The 22943-nt window shown below is 40.6% G+C and overlaps 1 protein-coding gene across 1 annotated transcript in view; it reads right to left on the bottom strand.

Moving 5' to 3' along the window:
- Window positions 1-22943, bottom strand: part of CACNA1C (calcium voltage-gated channel subunit alpha1 C) — a gene marked incomplete at its 5' end in the record, with an annotated part of 458067 nt that overhangs the window by 389378 nt on the left and 45746 nt on the right. The window contains 2 exons of the mRNA XM_079992108.1: window positions 16287-16391; window positions 20917-21239. Of these exons, the coding sequence (XP_079848234.1) occupies window positions 16287-16391; window positions 20917-21239 (428 nt within the window). The remainder of the gene's footprint in view (window positions 1-16286; window positions 16392-20916; window positions 21240-22943) is intronic.

Here is a 22943-nt window from a genome sequence, read left to right on the forward strand (position 1 = left end):
TCACCATAAGTGATAGAGTCAAAATGACAGGCGTTGATAGGATCAAAATCCGGTCAACCACACCAGACCTTTTGCATGTGAGGTTTGCTTCCTTTCCTTTGAGTATAACATTACATTATGCAACCAGAAGTGTGGGAAGCTGCCATCTGGAGTCACCCGTAATCTTTTGACTAGGTCATTGAGCTCTGATCCTGAATAACTTTTTGATGCATCCCCAAAATGCAATGCACAAAGCATTTTTCCAGTTTTGAGATTCAGCATCAGACTTCAGTTCTATGCCAGCAAAGATTCACTTAGCTTCCAGAGACATTCTCTTTCCTTGGCTTCCAAGCCTGGAACATTTTCTCTCTAAAGTCACTGCAGACAGACAACACTGTTATCTTTAAAAAATAAAATAAAAATAAAAGATTCTGACTTTTGGGGGGGGATAGTTAAAATAATTTGAAAGTTTTCATTAGTCATCACTATAATCTGGAAGGAAGTCGAATGAGGAAGGGACACTTGAAAGCAGCCAAGCAGTTTAAAGGGGCTGGGGTGGCACATCAGTATCTAATTTTTGGCCCTTAAGCCTCTAACTTTGTAGCAGCTAGGGATTCTGACGCTGACTCTTGTACTGGCTGATAAGTTAAGGAGTTTCTGGTCACAATCCTGTCTCTCTAAAGTGAAATAGCCTCAACAGCAAAGCAGTGATTTGTTTGTTTTGTTGCTTCACTTTTCATTCCCAATAAACTTTTTGCTGACTTGGAGTGGGGGGGGGGGAGGTTTGCTCCCTTTAAAACAGGGTCTCTTGACTGGCTGTTCCTGCCATGCTTGCAAAGGTCTGCTTTTTGTCAGTGTGTTTCTGAAACTATGCAATCTTCACCCTGCATCCCCACCCCCAGAAAGTATACTAGAAACTCCCCATCTCCATTTCAATATGTTTTCTATATTCTTGAGCTAGAGATCTGTTCCAAATGAGAAGGATTTGGCAGAATTCAATATGAAACTGCCTTTTGCTGTCGACTCTGAATTACAGCAGCACCCTAGTCCTGTGTTTAAACTTGGTCATAAATGACCAGGACTTAAGGGTGAGCAGTGAAGTGACCAAGTGATGATGCCAGGTTGCTCAGGGTGGATGGATTGTGAGGAGCTCCAAAAGGATCTCTCCAAACTAGGTGAATGAGCATTAAGCAAAAAAATTCTGGTTCAGTATAAAGTGATACACATTGGGGCAAAAGATCCTTACTTATATACATATACAGTATATGCTACTGGGGTCTGAAGTGGTAGTGAGTGACCAGGAATAAGACCTTGGGGTCATAGTGGATAACTTGATGAAGATGTTGACCAGTATGGGGCAGCTCTGAAAAGGGGGAATACTGTGTACAGTTCTAGTCACTGCATCATTGAAAGGATATTGCACAGCTGGAAAAGATGCTGAAAAGGGCTTAAAACCCTATCCCTGCTGTCCTTACTCTTCAGTATTACACTTCCAGAAGACCTGGATGGAAAAATTAATCTGTGGACAAATGTGTCTATGTGTATATTGTGAAGAGTGCAGGAGTGAGAAGGCAAGAGAGAGAACAGGTAGGAAGAAAGAAAAACCTTGCTGTTTCTAAAACCACTGCTTAGGTTATCTACTCCCCTCCTCTTTTGAGGAGTGTTTAGAAAGCATCTTAGCAGAGTTCAATCTTAGTACAGTTCTTCTTTTGTATACTGGTTTTCCCCCACCCACCTCAAATTAAGATAAGGTTTTTCACAACAAATTGCTTTAAAATGTGTGAAGATCAGAAGATGCATGACATAATGATCTGGCTTTTTTAAAAAGGGTATATAAAGGAGAAAATTTTAAAGTAGTAGTTGAATGGCAATGAGATACAGATAATACAGTTAGTGATAATTACAGCTTAAATAGGTATTCAGTGGGTGCACCTTTTACAGTAGCAAATGGGTACTTCTTACACAGTCATACTTTTGATTCATCTAGGTCATGGACGTCTAACTTCTAACAGACTGTGATCTACTCACAGTATTAAAAAACTGGCAGTGATCAGCTTTTTTTAGGAAGCCACAGTTGTCGTCGTCCCCCAAAGATCTACCAGGATCTACCAGGAATACCCCACGATCTATCAATAGATCATGATCTACCTGTTGGACATGCCTGATCTAGGTCAGCACTGTCTACACTGACTGACAGGAGCTCTCCAGGGTTTGAAACACAAAATATTCCCAGTTCTACTTGGAAAAGCCAGGGATTGGCTTGTGACCTTTTCCATGCAAAGCTGATACTCTGCCATTGGACATGCTCTGTTTACCTCTAAGTTCTATGTTTCTTACATTCTACCTCTGGCAGTGCAATTCTATATGTAACTCAGTTATAGAGAATCTGCTTTGCAGGCAGAAGACCTCAAGTTTAATTCCTAACATCTTCAGGTAGGAGAGCAGGAAAAGACTCCTACCTGAAACCATAGAGAGTTGCTGCTAGCCTGTATGGTCAATACTGAGCTAGATGGACCTCATGCCTGACGCTACATAAGACAACTTCCTATGTTCCTGATTCCTATATTCCTAATGTCTGCTTTACCCCTGCAAATCCCTATAAGGTCATACAGAACATAGGCTATGTCTAGGATCACAGAGAGAGGGTGAAAAGCCAATGAAGGAAATAGTAACATTTGTTTTAGTTTAACTATATGAGGCCAGGAGGAAGGGTTGTCACTTGAGAAGGAAAATGAGGGGCCTGATACCCTGTTCCCAAGGGTCCCCAGAAACCTGGAGCTGGCCCTGCTCAATGCATTTTATTTTGAAGCGACTCATTACATATTTGTGCAGGCTAGGGACCACTACTGTGCATGTATATGAAAAGGACTTGAACATCTCCCAAGATAGACTGGAGCCAACTAAACTCTAAACACTCGGGAGGTCTGACCTTTCAAGTGGCAAGTGGCAAGTGCTGGATGGGAACTCTGAAAAGAACAGGCATTCTTCTTAGACATGAATTAAGGGTATTCCATCACAGCATCTATCTCCATTTAGAATTAACTGTGTTTTAAAATAAAAACATTTTAAAGGAATATACTGTAACATGTTTCCTCAGATAAATTCTGAGACATTGCTGTTATGTTATATTCTCATGGGTAATGTTATGCTCAGGGTATCTCTAAAATATTAAATGTTTTCCCTTACGACTGGAGCTGTAGTTTTTGTTTGTTGCAAAATATTTGCTACAGGTAAGCCACATTTAGGTTTGTTACTACTCCTTATTTGCTACCGGTAACCCATGTTTCCTGCAAGATGGCACTTCCATTGCAAGAGTTGCATTTTCCAAGCATTCCAAGCACTGTGCATTTGATAAATTAGCATTCATCTCCAAGACACCATAGCCTTTACTGATGGGTTTTTCTTTACATGGAAAGTGTTTTGTACAAGTGGTCACAGGCAGCTGTTGGATACTGACTGTGACTGAGATAAATGGTGATGACGAACTGACCATGCACATGTCTCCCCTGGTCCATTTTAAAATATCTTAGTTTCATATATTTTTAATGCTTTAGAGAGGCTGATCGCTCCCTTGTTGGACTTTTCCTGAGTGAGAGCATTTATCTAGCCTTTTAAAAGAAAGCCAGTGTAGGCACATATATCCTTACTCAACCATGAAACTCAAGGGGTGGCTGTGGGCAAGTCACTACTTCATAGGGCTACTGTTAGGCTGAAATATTTTCCTGGACTCCTTAACAGGAGGGCAGGATATAAATAAATTGTTTCACCAATTTAGCTATCTTAGCTATCTTTCTTGCATACAGGGACATAGTATTGAGAAAAGGCTAGAATCCCTTATTTGTTTATTCTTACCATGGAGAATATATATATATGGTGAATAGATTTTTTTTTTTAACTCAAATGTCCCTATAAGGATATTTCACTTCATTTTTGTTTTCCATTTTTATTTCTTGGCACTCATTAAGATGAAAGCAAAAGACAAGCATAAATCTTGAGGCAGCCCTCAATGCAAAAACTGTCCCTGAGTTCCTGGCATCTAGCCCAGCTTTCAGACTCACTTTGTGACAAGTGGTGCTTTCCTGAGCTAGAATTTATCCGTCTACCTTGGATCTGTGGTCTGGTGATGGAAGGAAAGAGATTAGATTGCCTCAAAATACTTTTACTCTGTGTGTGTGTGACTCACAGGAGTCATTTTCTGACCAATGGCAGCAAACAAGACAACATCCCAAGAATTTTTAGACTCAGAGATCTGGAGTTGAGATATTACAATCAACAGTCACACATCACTCAGCTCCAACTAGGCTAAAAAGTTTGCCTCCCTCACACTTCAGTTTTCTGTGTACGTGGAAATTCATGCATCCATGGGAAACAGAAACATTCTGGATTTGACCATATTTAGATGACTGCATTTAGAACCAGTGTGGTTTAGACTTCAAGTGATGGATTAGGACTTTGGAGAGCAGGGTCCCTACACAGCCATGGTGCTTATTGGGAGACTTTGGGCCAGTCATGGTCTCTCACCCCAGTGTACTCCAACAGGGTTGTTGCGAGGACAAAACAGGGAGGAGGAAATTGTGTATAATACCTTAAGCTCCTTTGAGGATATAAATGTAATAATAAATAAAATTAAGGACAAAAACAGTACTTCTTCACACATTTTTTTTCTCATTTTATGTTTCCCCAAGTTTTTTATATTCTGTAGGGGATAGCCAACATTCATACTCAAAGTAAATCCATTAAAACCGATGAACTTAAGTCTATTGACTTCAACAGATCTACAATGAGTATGACTAATGCTGAATATCACTCATTATGTTGATTAGATTATGGTCCTTTCGGTGACACTAATCAGCCACAATAAAATCCACCAATCATCTTTCTTTTGGATGTAATTGCTGTAATCTACTCAGAGCATGTGGGAAAGGTTAAATAACTATACATAGGTTTTTTGTGGTGGCAGACTTTGCTTGCCCAAGGAAGTCAGGAAAGGAAGATCTCAATTCTCCTATTGTTTTTCTTCAAGTTTTCCTACCATCTGGATTATTTTATTCTTTTATTGCTGTTGCTGCTTGCTGATTTGCTCATGTTATGCAACGGTTTAAATCTTGCATCTGTTTTTCTATTTTCTTTGCATACATTTGTTATTGTGGATTTATTCATTTATTTAGGCATTTCCATACCACCCATCAATCACGTCCCCTATTTGAGTATAGAGGTTTCCCCTGTAAATAGGTGATCAATATATTAAATTAATGCTAATAAACAAATATACCAATCTACGCACAATGAGAACATTAATGTGCATATTGTGGGTGGGTGGTAATATGATTTAAAGCATCTAGCACTGGAAAGACCCATTGATTTATTATCCATTCCTGGAATGGTTATTCCTTTAAGAATGGGTTTCATGGTACTACAAGAATTTGTTCAACAAAACCCCTCTTTGCATCCCGCACACAATAATGGTCATGGTCAGACAACCATGTTAGCTCAGGTTTGAGTGCTGGTGGGGGATTGGTAGGGGATCAGCCACAATAAAACCCACCCACTGACTGAAACATGCTCTTCCAAATTCACACCACGACCTGACAATGTCATCTCCACCTGGTTCCAAGAAGGGCTTGTAATAATATGAATAGAGCAGATAAAGAAACATGGGTTGCTTTTCAGCCATGGCAGCCTGAATGCAAACGGCAAACACTCCTTCCATGCAAGTGGCTTCAATAGCTCTGTGGTATCCCTTTTCAAGGCTACATTTTCATCCAAAAGTAAAAGGTAAACATTTCTAAAAGGAATTGTCAGTGCACAGTGAATTTACCCTAGTGCAACTGCTGCTGTATTTCCACAGCTGTCAAAGGATATTCTACCATAAACTATTGTATTTTGTTCCAAGGTTCAATCTTTAACATATGCCGTTAATAAGGTACTTGATATTTTACAAATCAGTTGTTTGAATTAAGGAACAAGTGTCACTCAACGCTGAGCATATTCTGTGCGTGCAAAAGGTTCCAGATTCAATCCCTGGCATCTCCTAGAATGGTTGAGCATGACTTGCTGCTTTCTTAAAACAGGATTGCTTTCCTAGGCTGTAGCTATGATGAGGTCAAGAGCTGCTTTTTAGAATAAGGTATCCATAAGGAAGGGACATGGGTGGTGCTGTGGTCTAAACCACAGAGCCTGAGGCTTGCCGATCAGAAGGTCGGCAGTTTGAATCCCCACAAGGGGGTGAGCTCCTGTTGTTCGGTCCCAGCTCCTGCCCACCTAGCAGTTCAAAAGCACGTAAAGTGCAAGTAGATAAATAGGTACCGCTCCAGCGGGAAGGTAAACGGCATTTCCATGTGCTGCTCTGGTTCAGAAGCGGCTTAGTCATGCTGGCCACAAGACCCAGAAGCTGTCTGTGGACATACGCCAGCTCCCTCGGCTTATAGAGCGAGATGAGCGTGCAACCCCAGAGTCGTCCACGACTGGACCTAATGATCAGGGTTACCTTTACCTTTATCCATAAGGAAATACATTTTTCTCAAAGAACTGGGGATATAACTACCCCATGGTGGGTTTGAGAGGGTAGGATGTGCCACTTTTCCAAGTCCTATACTCAAAACCTTATAATTCTACTCAGTGTTACTGAATTCAGAAAAACTACTTCCTTTCTTTATGATCGTAATGAAGATTAGGATCCCCACTTCAGCCATAAATGTTCATTGGAAGAAGGTGGAAGTGCTAAGCTTTGCGAGCACAGCAAAGTTGGTGAAGGGTATTATAGAAACATAGAATTGTACAGTTGGGAGGAACCCCGAGAGTCATCTAGTCCAACCCCCTGCCATGCAGGAATCTCAACACACGGTTCCCCCATCCAATTTGAAACCATACCAGACCCTGCTTTGCTTAGCAAATGTGCTAGCAGAACGAATTAATCCATCTGGTGAACTTGGGTATGCATCTTAAGAGTATTTTACCCACTGAGCTGCAATGAAGACTGATAACCAAGGAATACCCCAACTAGGCCATCACCAAGTACTTGCTCCCAGTGGTAGTTGATGCCCATTGGGACTGGAAAAATGGAAGGCAGGGAATTCAAGTAAATGAAACCAGAGTCAACTAATTCTAATTTTGTTCCCACCCTTCTCCCCACTGAGTTCTATAAGGGTGACACTGAGATCAAGGAAGAGGAATCTGACAACCACTGCCACTCTTTTGACTGGTTGGAGGCAGGTGGAGTCTGGCTGAGGGCAGTCTGAGATTGGAGAGGCAGTGTTCCACTCACCATAATGGAGTAGCCTCCATTGCTTTTTTTCTTCTCTGTTTCCTCTCACACTATGCCAAAATAACCCAAACCCCTCAGTCCTACAGTGTGGATACTGCTGGACAGGTCTGTAACTATTCCTTTCCAACTCTGTAGCCTTTAGCTCACCAGCCATTCTATGTAAAAAATAAATAAATTCCTGAGTAAGAAGATCTATTCACAAGCCTGAAAACTGCACTAGTCTTATGCACTGAATTCAATATGAACTGCATCACAACCAAGCAGTTGCCTGTTTTGTATACTATACATCAAAATTGATTTTCAGACCTTGTGTACAACACTTCATTGTGGGCTGAAAATCAATCTGGCAATGCAGTAGAGCAATCAGATGATTGCCTGGTCATGTAGCAGTTATAATGTACATTGAACTTGCCATGAGACTAGGACCAATTTTTAGTCAGACAACTACAGTTTTAAACTGTAAGCATAAAAACAGAATTTATCCACTGAGTTTCCTTTTTCGTAGAGCATTTTCTAGGATTTTTTTCACATGTCCACTCAATATTTTCTTCCAGTCCTGGTGACTACGCACATAAGAGGTCATTATAAAAAGGGGGGAAAGAGATGCCTGCTTTCATTTGTTATGCCCCACCCTTTGGATACTTCATATGGGAGCAAAAACTGCCAGAACTGAATGCCAGTTTCTGGCCTTTTGAGTATAAAAGGTGTATGGTGTGAGGAGAGAAACTAAGACTTTAAGGCTACTTGGGAATATTCACAAGCCTTTGGTAAGCTTTATGTTCACTGAATGTTCTTTGACATATTTTAAATGTTAGTGGTGCAGTGATATAAAATATATATTATTATTGTGATGAAGCTGGAAGGGACACTGAGGCAATTTGCCTCTATGCCCATGCCGGCTGGTATGACATCATGCTCAAATGTACAAAAGCAAGCGTGTTTCTGCTTTATAAGCAACAGTGGTACAGAGAAGGAAAAAAGATGAAGGAAAGTAGAATGAAATCTCAAAAGATGGTTTGTAAGACTGAGGAGGGAAGAAAAGACTATGCTCCTTTATGATGAGTTGGCAGGGGTGACCCAAAACATTTTAGCACCTGAGGCGAACCTCAAAATGCCCCTCTCCCTGCTGGGAAAGAAGGGGTGAGTGAAGTTCTACATCAGGAACAAGGGAGGAATAAAGGTCCAAATCAGGAACAAGGGAGGGGAAATCAAATGAGCCTCATTAGACAGTTGAAGTGTAAATTAAAGGTCATCGCAGGGGTAAAACCAGCCTGCTCTGAATCATGCCAGGTGGATGCAGAGCCCAGGATGTAGAGGGCAGCCCCCACCATGGTAGCAATGGATGATGCATTCCTTGGAGGCAGGATCTGCTGCCCCTGTGGAAAATCGTGCCTCAAGTGGTCGACTCATCTTACCTCATGGGTGGGCCAGCACCGTGAGTTGGGTCCAAGCCCTGCGCACTGGTGTAGGAGAGGGCTGAGAACATCCTGAGGGTTGTGGTCTTGTGGAGAATACCACGATCATGTTTTATGCTTATTCAAACACTATACATTGATTGCATTTTGTGCACAAAGCCTATACATTGTCTAGTATGCCTGTCCACAGTATACTAAACCACACATTGCATGGACAGAGACTATCTGTGCCCTGCAAACATGCAGGGTACAGACCAATGTGTCTGCAGGCTGAAATGTACAAAGACAGAAATAGAAAAAGACAAAAAACATATAAGAAAAATAAAATATAACATAAAGGTAATTGGGGGCAGAATGGTGTCAAGTAACAAATGGTTGCAGCTTTTATAAGTCGTTTTGAACAACATGATTCATTCCCGATAAATTGCAATGACTTATTGCTTATTATCATAACAGCTGAAAAATCCAACATGTAATATTTAATCCTATAAATAAAATGACTTAAGATCTTATAATGTGACTACAAGAGCTAAGTTGAAATGCACCTCTCATTGTATCAGGTCTGAAAGTGTTGTAACTACAAACCCGCCAAGCTTTCATTAGGCAAAGTAACAGTTAAAAAAAATCAGGATTGCAATTTTGGCACATCAGATAAAGACTATCACACACAGATGGTCTCCACTTCAGCTCCCTCCACCCTCCTGCATGCAAGCCTTGCAGCCACTAAGCTAGTGGCAGCCAGGCAGGAAATCTTCCAAAATCCCAACGTTTTCCATCAGTGCAAGTTTAACAAGGCAGATCAAAAAGCAGCTGCAGAGGTGCCAACACAACTAACTGGGGAATCACAGAACTGCTGTAGTTGGAAAACGCACACAGTAGGAATCAGGCATCTGGACCTTGCAAATGCCAAATATAGTCCATGTGGCAAAAGGTGTTGACATCGCAGTTGGAGGGAACAGAAAGCTACAATCAGAAGCATTAAGTTCAGCAGCCACAAGAAGTGACCCAGATACCACATTTGAGTTGTATACCTGCTGTGTGGGGTCAGGTTGTAATGCATCAGAGTCCAAAGTTGGATAGGCTCAGCATGTACATGTACATGTACATAAATTAAAATTCTAGAAACCCCTGACACATAGATACAACAATTTAAAATAAAATGTGAAAAGCAATATGAAACAACTTACAAATGTAGGGTTGGTCCTAAAAATACACTATATTGGTTGCTAGATGTTCCAGATATATTGGTTGCTAGATGTCCCTTATAGCATCATTCAGATTCTCAAGTCAAGGCTGGGCAGAAAAGAAGTTGCCTACTAGTGGAACATTCTTACTCTATACTTCAACACAGAAAGAAGCTCTGAGGTCAAGAATGCAATGTCACTTTTCTATCTACTTGCTTCTACTCCTGTTAATTCCTGGGTTGACTTTATATGCACTATCAAATGCATTTTTTGAGCATATGGTGATAGGCATTCACATAACACTAAGCCTTTCAATTGCTCAGGTATGGAAAACATGTGGATATGAGGATAGGATAACCCACAAACTGGTTGTCCCATCCTTACCTTTCCATCCTGAAAGGTAATGACAGGACAAACCATATTATGGATTATGTTGTCTTTACATCCAAGTATGTTTTCCATTTGTACCTTTCTGGAATATCCCACCACCATTTTTTATTTTTTATTTTAAATATCATTCTCTTTACTTTCTGGGAATGTGTCTTGATTTTACCAATGAGGAGGAGCATGTGGGAAAGAGATGAAGGATAATAAAAGCTTCCACAATTGCAGCCTTTGACAGAATTATGTTTTAAAAATGGCACTGTACTGTTCTTGCTGTTTTAATCAATAATAGCAGACAACACCCAGAAGAGAGAAAGCAAACCAGGACCAGTAACAAGATGGAGGGCAGTGCTCTGTCACGCTATCAAAGAGTGCCAGATCATGTGAAATTAAGGCAATGCATATATATCCCAAGACTGCAGGACCAGATCAACTTCCAGAAGTTCACAGTGCCTAGTTCTTTCCCAGACCCTCTCAGGGTATATTTATTATAATATATTTTTAAAACAACCTTTCTATTCCCAAGTGGCCAATGGCTGAGATATTCACTTTGCTGAACCAATTCCTCAGTCCTTGTTAATATATGCAGGTGGCATAATTGTTGGTTTACTATAATTATTTAGGCTTTAAGACTACATTAAAGAGCCACTAAAGTCCCTCTGAATAACTCATCACCATTAAATCCTCTACATCTATGTTTGGCTTGTAACATAGATAAAGCAGTTTGCAAAAAAATAGGGCAGGTGGGGGGGAGTTAAGATGATGAAAATGCTGAGTAAGATGTAATGTAATCATGTTTGTTATAAATTCTGAATTAAATGCCATGTCTTTGCCAGTTCATAGATTTTGTTATATATTAATCTACAGCACTAACGTAACACCAAAATCCACTCCTTCGTTGCCAGTGTGGACCAGGCACCTTTTCAGCTGGCCACAAAACTCATCACTAATTACCAAGCCAGACAGACAGTTATGCTCTCTTTCTCATAGGCATCCAGAGATGGGAAGCAAGTAAGCACAGTCTTTCACAGAGACATAACAATTCCATCTTCCTTGCTTCAGAAAGCACAGTTCAATTTTCAGAGAATGAATGAAAAGAAGTAACTCTCATCCACCTGTAAAGATGTACTAATGTGAATGCAGAATATGACATTTTAAATTCAAGTTTTGCAAACAGATGGTTTTTCTGCTATTGCTACGGCAAGGAAAGGAAGGTCGAGCTATTCAAACAGCAGTAGGAATTTCCCTCCTGCCTCAAAAGGCATAAACAATCAACCTAACAGTATGCTTCAAGATGTGTCCTAACCTCATTATGTTATCAACATGGTGTGACACTGACCAGGCTCAAGCCGTTTTGTGAATGTCACTCAGACGAGACAGAAGCATTTCCCTCTCAACTTCCTATCTTAGGCTGCTATAGTTCCATTATTGTGGAGGCACATTATCTCTGTTTTTAACACATAATTGCAGGGAAAACAAGTAGAAAGACTCCATATCAATTATGGCCCTCTCTTGCAAGGCTGGCTTCAATTCCCTTCAAACTAGCTCCAATTTTCCCAGCTACATCAAGAGAATGTGCATCACTGTTCTTTGTACAAGGTCACACACATGTGTGCAAGCTTTCTTCATTTCTGCAATTTCGCCAGAGCCTCAGTGGAGTTCATTAGTTCCAAAATGGCTCTGTGTTTAATAAAATCCCCTTCCATTTGTGTGCATAATAGGTTTTTAGTGGGGATGAAACAGATATAAAGACGGCAGAAACGGCTGCTTTCAAATTTCTGTTACAAAAGGACAAGAAGGGATTGACCTTGCCCTTACTGAAGTTAATGGATAACCTTGCAGGACAGCATGATTGCCATCAAAGGCCATAAGCCATAAATAAGTTGCTTCAGAGTAATTTCACTTATGGCACTGAGACTCCTGTAAGTGTTTTAAGAAACACAGCTGAAATTGAGGCAATGGATAAACAATTCTTGATTTCCAAGTTAGTACTAGAGGAAATGTTTTGGCTGATGTGCCCGATTCAGTGGAGCTGAAGCTCAGTGACAGAGCACATGGAATGTATCTTCAGGCCAGATTCAATCCTCAGGATCTGCAGTAATGTCAGGGAAATATCCTTTTCAGAAATTCAGGAGAGCTGCTTCCAGCCAGTGTACTGAGCTACATGGACCAAAGATCTGACTCATTTTAACAGCAGCTTTCTGTGCAAATAAATTCTTAGCAATAACCAGCGGGTACCATTTTGCTTCAGCCGCTTGATCTTTTTGGCTGAAGGCTAAGAGATAGTGACCAGCCATAGGCCATAGCTAAACAGAGGATTAAACCCATGTCTCCCAAGTTCTAAGTCTGTACCCTTGCTATACCACACTGGCTCTGCAATATTACCCTACAGTGGCTCTCATTATTTTAAAATCCTGCACAATTTTTTATTCCACATTCTGCTGGCTGAGTTTCAGAATCCAAGAGGCATGTTATCAGCTTATAAACACATATTTTTCTCCTTCAAACCTTAAAAGAAAAGAAAAAAAGCATTACACATCATATATTGGATAATGCGCTTCTTGAAGAAGGTTCTCCATGTCTCTGGAAATCAGGACGGTAGAAGTTGCTATGGCAACTCCTTTTTCCTCCTTTCAGAATTAAATTACAAAGTGAATGTGAAGCCAGACTTGTTATTGTTACCCAAGTGAAAGCTTCCCCTGAGCAGCTGGACAAACCTGGTTTTCCAGAGCTGGACCAACTCCACCTTCCTCTCCCTCTTCTCAAAAAACCCCCAACAACCCACCACCCACCCAACTGGCTATAGAAGATATCAAGACAAGAAATGATTCATGCTAATTAGGACTTAGCTAAAGAGCATCTTCAAACAGGGGATGGTTCTGAGTCCTTCTACAAGACTCTCTCTGAGTTATACCAAATGACCCACAGTAAAGGATTGTAGATGATAGGGGAAGAATGCCTTGCTGAGGAGCTTTACAAATTTAAGAGCACTGCTTTCAAAGGCAGGGAAGTGAACTGCACAAGAAACTTCTTCATCTGGAAAGATTGTTCTTTGGATAGAAATGCGGGAGCACTCATACCTTAAAAATCTGATTTTTAAAAAAACTGCATTGTTATTCTGATGCAGTGGTAGCTCTGTTAGTGTCATAGGCCTGTTTTGCATGAAAAATGAAGGCATAGTTTGTTTTGCTTAACTGTGGTTTGTCTGTGATCCTGAACTCATCTCTGACTGCCAAGAAAAACCTGGCTTGTGGTAAGTAAGAAGAGAACTTAATCATGAGTCCGGGTTCAGATAACATGCTAAGCTAGTTTCTGTTTGGCTTACCAGTGCACAACAGGTTTTTCCCATTCTTTTCTGCCCTGTACTGCAAGCAACCCCTTAAAAAGCACTTGTGATACTGTGAGACACAAAACAGGGTTGCTGCTGTTTAGAAGAGAAATGAAAAAGTCCCCTTACATGCATAAATCTACAGATCTGGATTGGAGCCATACTATTTTGCCCCTTGGTTGTTGTAGCAAGCACAACTTGCTGCATTTCGTAATGGCTGGAGGCAATTTTCTCCAATAAAATGGCTCTCTTTTCTAAGTGCATCCGATTTCCATCTCTGCAGGATGTGCTGTTTTCTGAAGCAGCCTTTTCTATCTCAACCCACCGTTTCATCCAGTGTTTTCCAAAAACAAACTAATCACTTTGATACTCAGCTAACTAGAGCTCTAGTAGAAAGCAACTGCAGCCTCTCTCTGCTATAACAAGGCAACAGATCTGAGGGCAAGGCTAAATTATAACAGGATGGATGCCACAAAACTTTGACAAGTGTACAAATCTTAAGAATGAATAAGTCAATGCAATTCCACACAGACAGACAGACAGACCATTTGTCAGGGCTGGAAAAATATTTTAATCCCTTGGAAATTTAAGTCAGTATCAAATGCATTACTGCCTGACAAAAGGCATGTTCCCCTGTTACATTTAACTCAGTCTGCTTTTTCTCCCTCTGACTCCCTCTGTTGTCTTTGTTGAAATTACACTGTAAGCTTCTTGGGGCAGGGACTTGTGCTTTTGCTTATCATACTCTAAATAGCACCATGTACATTAACGTACCCACAACTACCAACTTTTAGTGAGATAAATTACTGTATTGCCCATGACAAACCTATCAGCATAAAAATGTGTTGCTACCAGCTATCTGCATATGCAGTCTAGGTACAAATATATTTTGTCAGTTATGAATTATCTGCATATCCAACCTAAATATTGGTACAGAAATCAAAATACACAAAAGTCATGCACCACCAATTCAACAGATTATTGTTTTTCTTTAGTACTTGCCTGGAGGAATCTGATTTCTATAACATTGTGCTGTATGTGTGTGTTTAATACTGGGTTTATTGTCAGGAGCAAATAGCTACACCAACATCACTTCTAAATAGCCTATACCTCAGTTCCAGCCTTTCACTTTTGTAGGTGGAAAACAGCAACATGTCAGATGCACCAGTTCACTAACATCTTTCCTGGACATGCTTCACCTGACGGTAAAACCCTTCAAATCTTTAAACAGGATTCTAAACCAGCCCCCATTTTCTCTCTATCAAACTGCAAAGCAACAAAGAAAAGCTTACAACTTGCTAGGCAATAATTCCTCCAAAGATGCATTCCAAAGCCTTTGTTTTTCCTTCCACACACTCAAAGCTGCTTCATGAAAATACTTCATCATGGTGGCCAAGGCCTGAAGAATGGTTATACATGCTCATCTGTCTCTGTTTTGGAAAGGCAATTATTATTTTTCCAGCTCCATCCCTCTGCAAGTTTTCATTCCACCCCCACCCCACCTTTCATGCCAGTGATTCTCCTTTGGGGGCAAGTAAAAGAATAGCCACATTCTGGTCTTTCAAAAAACTCCATTGGTTAGTTCTGAATACTGGAATGAATGTAGACTCAGGCTTTCAGGCTTTCCCATTCACAGCTCTGGGAGTTCTGAGCTCAGTCAACCTCTCAGGAAAGAACAGGGGAAATAGCTTGTCCTGTTGTTATGGATTGCATTCCATTTGTCCAACACTAAGTTTTGTTTCTTTCATATATTTGCTATGACTTCATGCTAAGCCAAATATAAACACATTTCCCTTTCTCCCCCCTGCCCCACACCCCAGCACCAGACAAGCTTATGCTGAAACACAGGCATTGCCATTTACGTTTAGTAGAAACACTAATCATTCCAGGCAAGAATAGAAAAAAGTCACCATCTTTCAAAGGGCAAATTTATAATGAGAACACCTGCCAAGGTGCCCTAGAACATAGCCCTGAAACTGTTCATCACCCGAAAGGAAGGCTTGATCAATTAAATAATATCCCTTCATAAAACAGACACAGCAGAAAAAGCTCAGGAATGAAACAATTAACACCTACTAAGATATATATAGACAGACAGACAGACAGACAGACAGACAGCACTTTCACACTATACTCTGGCATTTTGTTAACAAAAGGAAAAAAAAGCCAACAGCAAAAAGTCATAACCATAAATTCAAAAAACTCAAGGCATTATCTGCACTACAGACTTAAACCAGTTTAACTACCATTCCTTCTTATCAGGAAAGCCTGGGAATTGTAACTGGAGAGAATGGGGATGGGATTTTCTAGCACTGGGTAGTCAGTGAGGTGTCCTCTCATCATTCCTGACCCTTGGCCATGCCAGTTGGGGATGATGGGAGCTGCAGTCCAAGAGCATCTGGAGGGCACGACATTGGCTACCATTGTTCTAGCAGAATGTTCAACATTCCACCAATCTGCAGTTCCCATGATTCTTTGGAGGAAGAGGTATGAAACTGATATCCATATGCAGTGCTGATAATGCCCACATTTTTACCCCTAGAAGTAATCCTGATAAAACAAGTGCCAGCCTAAAGCCATGTAATCCAAACATCTTGGCTGCCATCTGATGTGACCATGTGATTTTTTTCTCCGGACTTCCCAAAAGCCACTGTGCTGAGTTTCAAACAACCTACCTATAAGTAAGTAGTAAAAGGTGTAACAACAAATAATGGTGAAAGTAAAGGACTTACCAGATTGGAATTAGTAGCATTGGAATCATCTTCTGGAAAGGGGATATAGATAGCTAAGGCCACACAATTGGCAAAAATAGTCAGTAAAATAATAATTTCAAATGGTCTGAGGAATGGAGTTAAGGAAGGTTGATTTTTTAAAATATATACATATATACATGCATACACTATATTGGAAGAGGGGGAAGGATTTCAAAGAATTCTGTTTAATGAAGACATTCCTAATCCCTTGTATTTTGAAAAGAAACATACGCCTTTTAAAGTGCTTTTCAACCCTCCCAGCCAAGTTTCTTCCTAATATGTCAAAAGCACGGTAGGCCAGTCGCGTGCCAGAGTAAACAGAGATTTCTTAAAAGTTTTTTTTCTTTATTTAGATTTAATTTCAAGTTTATTTTACCCTCTCGGGCTGTGCTGTTATTTGACAGACAGCCCACCAAATTCTCTCTCTTTCTTATTGCATTTGCAATACAGCTGCAAACTGCCTATTATTGCTGTCATTTAAGAAAATATCTCCCAAATCTTAATACACAATGGTTCAGCATTTTTCAACCCTCCTTTGCCAACTTTTGAAAAGAAATTTAAGAGAGCAGTATTCAAAGAAGCACAAGGGGTTTAAAAGTTATGTAAGAGTTTATTTTTAACATTATTTTTAACATTCAGCGTCTCTTCATTCTAATCTCTGAGGGTGTGTGTGTGTGTGTGTGTAACACAAGGTTGTTAAAGGGCATTATTAAAATAAGTTGTGGCTTATTTTGCATACTTTCATACCAGAAATATGCCAAACAGTGGTGTCTATTTGAAAATGCATGTATTTGTTCAGAATACATTTCACCACTTAACTGTTCTCAAAGTGAATTCCCCATCATCAGTTTTTCACCTTAATTGGGTTGGGCAGAAAATGACTGAAACCTCATTTATTATTGGTTCCCCCTAATATCAATATCAGTACACCCACACTCTTGCTGAGCTGATGGACAGCACAGAGGTCCAATAGGACTGTACTCTCATTTCCTCCTAAGTTGTTCCCTGTGATTATTCTATTGGGCAAATAAAGGAACCACATGAAGACACCCAATCTGCAAAAACTTTTCCTAAGAATGCTATGTGTCAGTAGAAGGTAAGGTTTTTGCAGGACAGTGGTGACACCCAGGGCGACCTGCACCCACCGCACCCACCTTCATCCACCCCTGCGAGGGGAATTAGTGTCATTGCGTATGGAGGCTTTCCATGTGTAGCTGACCCCGTGTTGTTGTGTTTTTAGGCCATCGTTTACCTATATGGATTAAGCCTTAGAAAGGGACTCTATTGCTCAGCCAAGGCAATTGTTGCATTGCTGCCCACAAAGAATAAGAAACAAAAAATAGACCCCTCCTTGCATATGACCATGCAAGTTTTAATTTGTGCTGGATAGTTCATGATCAGACTGAAATATTGAAAAGTAGGTCATTCTCAACTATAGAGAAAGCAATTAGCATCTGGTTACAGATGCACATTTTGTCCTCGTTGTTTCTGACAGGTAATGCCCTGTTTACAATTTTATGTTGACCTGTATAAGATATTGTAAAGACACAAGAGTTCATAATCTCTTTTAATTTCTCATATGCACAACTTTTAAAGTTTTGTAGGTTTCCTTTTAGTACAAATTATGGAAGGTAAGAGAGTGAATGGTCAGAGGTAGGAGAATTTGTTATGCACAGCTGAAATGTTTCATTATGACCTGGCTTGAAAACCATTAATTAAGATATATTAAGCTCTATTTAATGGAGCTTTTTAGTGCAGTTTCACATTAGTTTTATACCAAGACTTGGTATATAGGGCAATAACAGCTGGAGAGAGCTGTTGTCCCTCATTGTCCTGCTTGCGGGCTTCCCAAAAGCACCTGGTTGGCTAATGTGGGAACCTCATGGGCCTTTTGTTCTGATCCAGCAGGGCTCTTCTTGCATTCACATCCTCTTCGGTGTGCAACAGAAATAGGCTGAAACTATATTTTCAGTATGCGAAATTATAGCAACATGTTTCCCCCTCTCCTCTCTTCTTTCAGTAGAAAATGTATTAGTCTGCAGAAGAGTCCCAGTTTTGTGCATTAAATGTTATCCTTTCCCCCCAAAAAGGTGCACCTTAGCACAAACTATGTTGCTTACCAATGTTTTGAATTATCAAGACACATTAAGAACATTAGAATAGCCCTGTTTGAACATAAAACTAAACCACTGGTTATTAACTATGGTTATAGACTGCTCATTAACCAAGGTTTGTAGTTCGTTTCTAAACCTTAGCTAATATTAACTATTACTTAACTTTATGTGCAAGCCCAGACCTTATCCTTAATTATGGTTAAAGAGCTGCCACAGCCCAAAAGCTACATAGCTGCATGTGAAGAACAGCAATTCCTGGCTTGTGTTTCCTTTAACAGGGGGAGGACAAGAATGCAACAAGCCAAGGTTCACATTATGGTCTGCCAGACACAGTAGCTTCCATTATCGTGTGTTAACTATGGTTAGCATTAACTATGGTTAATGTTAACCATAGCTTAGCATTATTTACAAACTAGGCCAATATGTTGTTACATAAATTACAGTAGGGTGGAGTTGGTGGACTCACCAAAGAGATGCTGTTTTTAAGCAACAAGTCCATAGTGGCCATAAGTATGTGCTCTGCTCAGGAACCTGGTATTTGAGGTGAATCATTGAGAGGATTTCAACTGTTTATTTGTTATGTGTTTTCAGTAAGACCATTATCTCTCAAGAGATGACTACATTGCTCAGTCATTTTCAGCCTCCTACTTTACAACACATCAATCTGTTCAACCAGCTCTGATTTCATACTTTATATCAGGCCTCCCCTTGTGGGCTCTGCCTAAAGATTTATGGTTGGCAAGGTGCCAAGGAAGTAACCAATATAGGTTTGCCGCCACCATCCCACTACCCATCCCAAATTAGCCATACGTCATGGTTTTGAGTGTCTATGTTGGGAAGGATAACAAATAAAACTGCTTGAGAGGATTAAAAAACTATCACCTGAAAAACGGGGGGGGGGGGGGGGAATGAGTTGATGGAGAATATCTGTGAACACTTTCTTGACCCATTTTTATCTCCACCCAAAATCCTGAAAGCAAAAGTTGATTTCACGGCATCTAATAAGATTATGGTACTTTGATAATATTTTTATTAAGATTATGGTACTTTGGTTTTTTTTAATCCATCTTTCTGTTTGCTCCTCCAAGTTTCATTGTGAACAGTCTGTGCATCAGAGATTTAATCTCAGGCCCAAATTAGATAGAACAATGCCAGAATCTGTGTGTTTAAGCCCAGCTTTGTGTGCCAGCTTTGGCATTTTATTCCTGACTTGTTATGTCCAAAGTGGATTACATCCTGGCTTATTATCTGATATCAAACTAGAGTTTCCCAGTTTGCATGTAATGAAAATGTCTGTCTTAACACAAGCCACAAAGTGCCAATGCCAGCATGCAAGAGAAGGGAGGGAGGAGAGAAGGGGGGGGCACTTTCTCCAACATGCATTCCAAGATTCATAGACCAAGCATTTTTTTAAAAAAAAACCACCACCACCAAATACTTAGCATCAATGCCATCAGGTCCTGCTACCAGATCAGCTGTAATAGTAGCCAGATTGGCACTTAACAATAATCCTTTTGTTGCACTTGCAAGATGGTGTTTTAGTGTAATAATCTTAAATACTTCTACTTGTAATGGACCCCGCTCCCAAGTGAATGTACTTCAGACTGCAACCTACACCTTCCTATTACTATCAGCCTATTCCACATGTACTTTGCCAAATAAAAGTTGCACAACTGAACAATATAGGTCAAGGTAAAACCATGGCTACATCAGAAAATTTGGATGGGGGGGCGGGGGAATCCAAGTGGATTTTAAAGGCTTGGGTTCTTGAATACTTGGTCATTTGAAATTGGGTTTATTTTTCAGGTCTAGAACCAATATTTAATTGTTGAACGATTATAGACAATGGCTCTACTGGTATCCATCAATGTAATTTACACAGCAGCCAAAAACCATCCATTTTGTGCATAGGATGGCCCATGAATGTTCCTGCATTCTGCAGCAATTTCATGTTGCCATAAGTAGGAGTCCTTATGCTTTAGGAGTCTAGACCTAGGTCCCGATGCATCTCCCCCCACCAAAACCCCATCAATTTGGGCCCTGGCAAAAAACTAAGTGGGCACACCACTGGGGTTTAAACCCCTCTGTCCATACCCCTGGTGGGGGGTGTAAATTGGCCATTCCTTCCTCATCAAAATGGTCGTTTGATGAGGATGGAGGAGGTGATTTACCCCTTACTCAGCTTATCTGCAGAAATAAGCTGAAGAGGAAGGGCTTGTGTGCCGTTAGTGTGCGTGTGTGTGCGTGTGTGCATGCACAAATGTTTAGGTGAGATGGTCACAGTCACTTTGGGTCATACCCACCACCAGCATGCAACCCCCAGAAGATTGACCAAGGTCATAAAAGATCTACCCCCACTGATCTAGATGGAGACCAACCATATGTAGTTGCTCATGTAGTTCCTTCTAGTGCTCCCTTCAACCTAATGCACATGCTTGGTCACATTTGTAAATCACATTTGCATACTGACTCATATCACTCCATCAAAAAGGATATTTCCATTCAACAATACTGATGCATGCCCTCCGGATGGGATTTTTCAGTGTTAGACACAGCAGTGCCCGGGGAGGACGTGTAGCTGTGGTGGTACCCTGTTTTTTCTGTTTCCCATACTGCTGCCGTTTCCTCTGTGTGGAGCTGGCGGTGGATATTGTTGCATTGCCGGCTGCACCCATCAATTTGGCCTGCCTGGCAGCATCGATAGCAGCCTGCCAGGAAAGGGCTGCACCTGGAGTAGCGATATGCTCAGGTGCAAGCCCTGCAGCTGCATTGGCATTCATGTTGGCATGAGCTGGACGGGGACTCGCATAGTTGGAACCTAGGAGAAAGAGGAGCAAAGATTAAATATATACGAATAGAACAGAGTTTGCAACAGCAACAAAAAATCTGATAAACATAATAGAATGGTTTGTGTATGCACATATAATAGCCAGTTACCAACATCCAGTCACACCCTAGTAGTGCGACCAAGAAACATAACTTATGCCCTCCAATGCTGAAAATAGTGACATGCTTGAAATATGTTTACTGGAGATCACCACTTGAACTTTTTGCACTTATGTATTGTTGAAGGCTCTATTATTTCATATGCTGCATTCAATTACTCTGCTATAACCTGTATTCCACTCATTTATAAGTCACAACAGGGTTAGTGTTTTTTATTAAAACTATGTGAAAAAAAGAAAGGGGTGGACTATGTCAAGCACGGTATCCTTGAAAAGGTCTGCAACACCTGGCAAGATTTCCTAGCCCTCTTTAGTGACAAGCAGCAAAATATATGGATGAATAGCGCACAATTTTGCCTGGTAACTAAGCTTCCCTTCCATTTTTACTCCTTCTCCTTCTCATTTCTTATTTTGGCTTTTATTTTGGCTCATGTTGTTACTGTTTTGCTTGTAATTAGATGAGAGGAGGCACATGGGAGATTAGGTGGGAGGAGGGACATAAAGACTGGGGTTCCAGCCCTACTGATTACACCTACATCTTTAATCCGTAAAATTGTGGCCATTTTTAATCCAGATCATTATTTTCCTGAGTTTGTACTGTCACACTTCACCATAGTATTAGGCCATGGTGATGGGGAGGCACTGTGACTGGGATTGCCATTCAAAATCTAACTGAACAGCTGAACGTGTGAAATGGCAGACCATGCACTGCATTCTGCCTTAGTGCTCATGTGCATGTGCTCTAGAGACAAAAATGCATCCCTCCAATGTTTAAGTTCTAGAGATCCAGGGGAGGAAGCTGAACCCTGAAAAATGACAGCTGCAAAAAGCTACAGTAGCAAGATATTAACAAGGTATCACCACACCCCCAAAAAGCAAAAAATGAACAAAATAGGAATAGTAGTTTAGAGGTAACAAAAACGGGCTGTGATCAATGAATGAAAATTGGCAATGAACAGGGTAGTTTTGTGTCATTGCAATGTGGGGAATCTCATACACCAGAGCAAGTCACTTGTCGTAATGATGGCCCTGAGTGAACGCTTTTAAAACGCTCGTATGGGGGGGGGGAGCACTGCACTTGGGGCTATGCAGCTATGGGGCTAAACCAACCCACTCCTGACATTGGGTGGCCTGTGGCCCCTGGGGGCCTTCTGTAGGCCTTCCACACATACCCTGATTGTCATTGTAGTATTTTGCTAGTACACTTAATAAAAGCCCTTTGTCGCCAAGAGAGCTTGTGTTACAAGGCAAATGACATATGCAAATAAATAAATTTGCTTCAGTTTAGCCTTTCATTTGACAGTTAAACACCACGTCCTTCACCCCTTGCATGTAAACTGCCTATCAACTTTGCATACTCTTAAATTGTTACAATCTCCAGCCACTTGACACTGTTCTTTCTACCTGCTCATTTGGACCTACTTAGGAAATATGAAAGTTCACAAAGGTGAGCATAGATATTGGTCCTCCAAAAGCTAAACCTATTTTAGCACTTGATCAATTTGAAAAACACTATAAACGAAGATAGAGTGGCAGAGAAAATCTGACCTGACGTGTTCAGTGAAAAAGTGGAGGTG

This window comes from Podarcis cretensis (genome assembly GCF_951804945.1).
Source record: "Podarcis cretensis genome assembly, chromosome: 10".
Taxonomy (NCBI): Eukaryota; Metazoa; Chordata; class Lepidosauria; order Squamata; family Lacertidae; genus Podarcis; species Podarcis cretensis.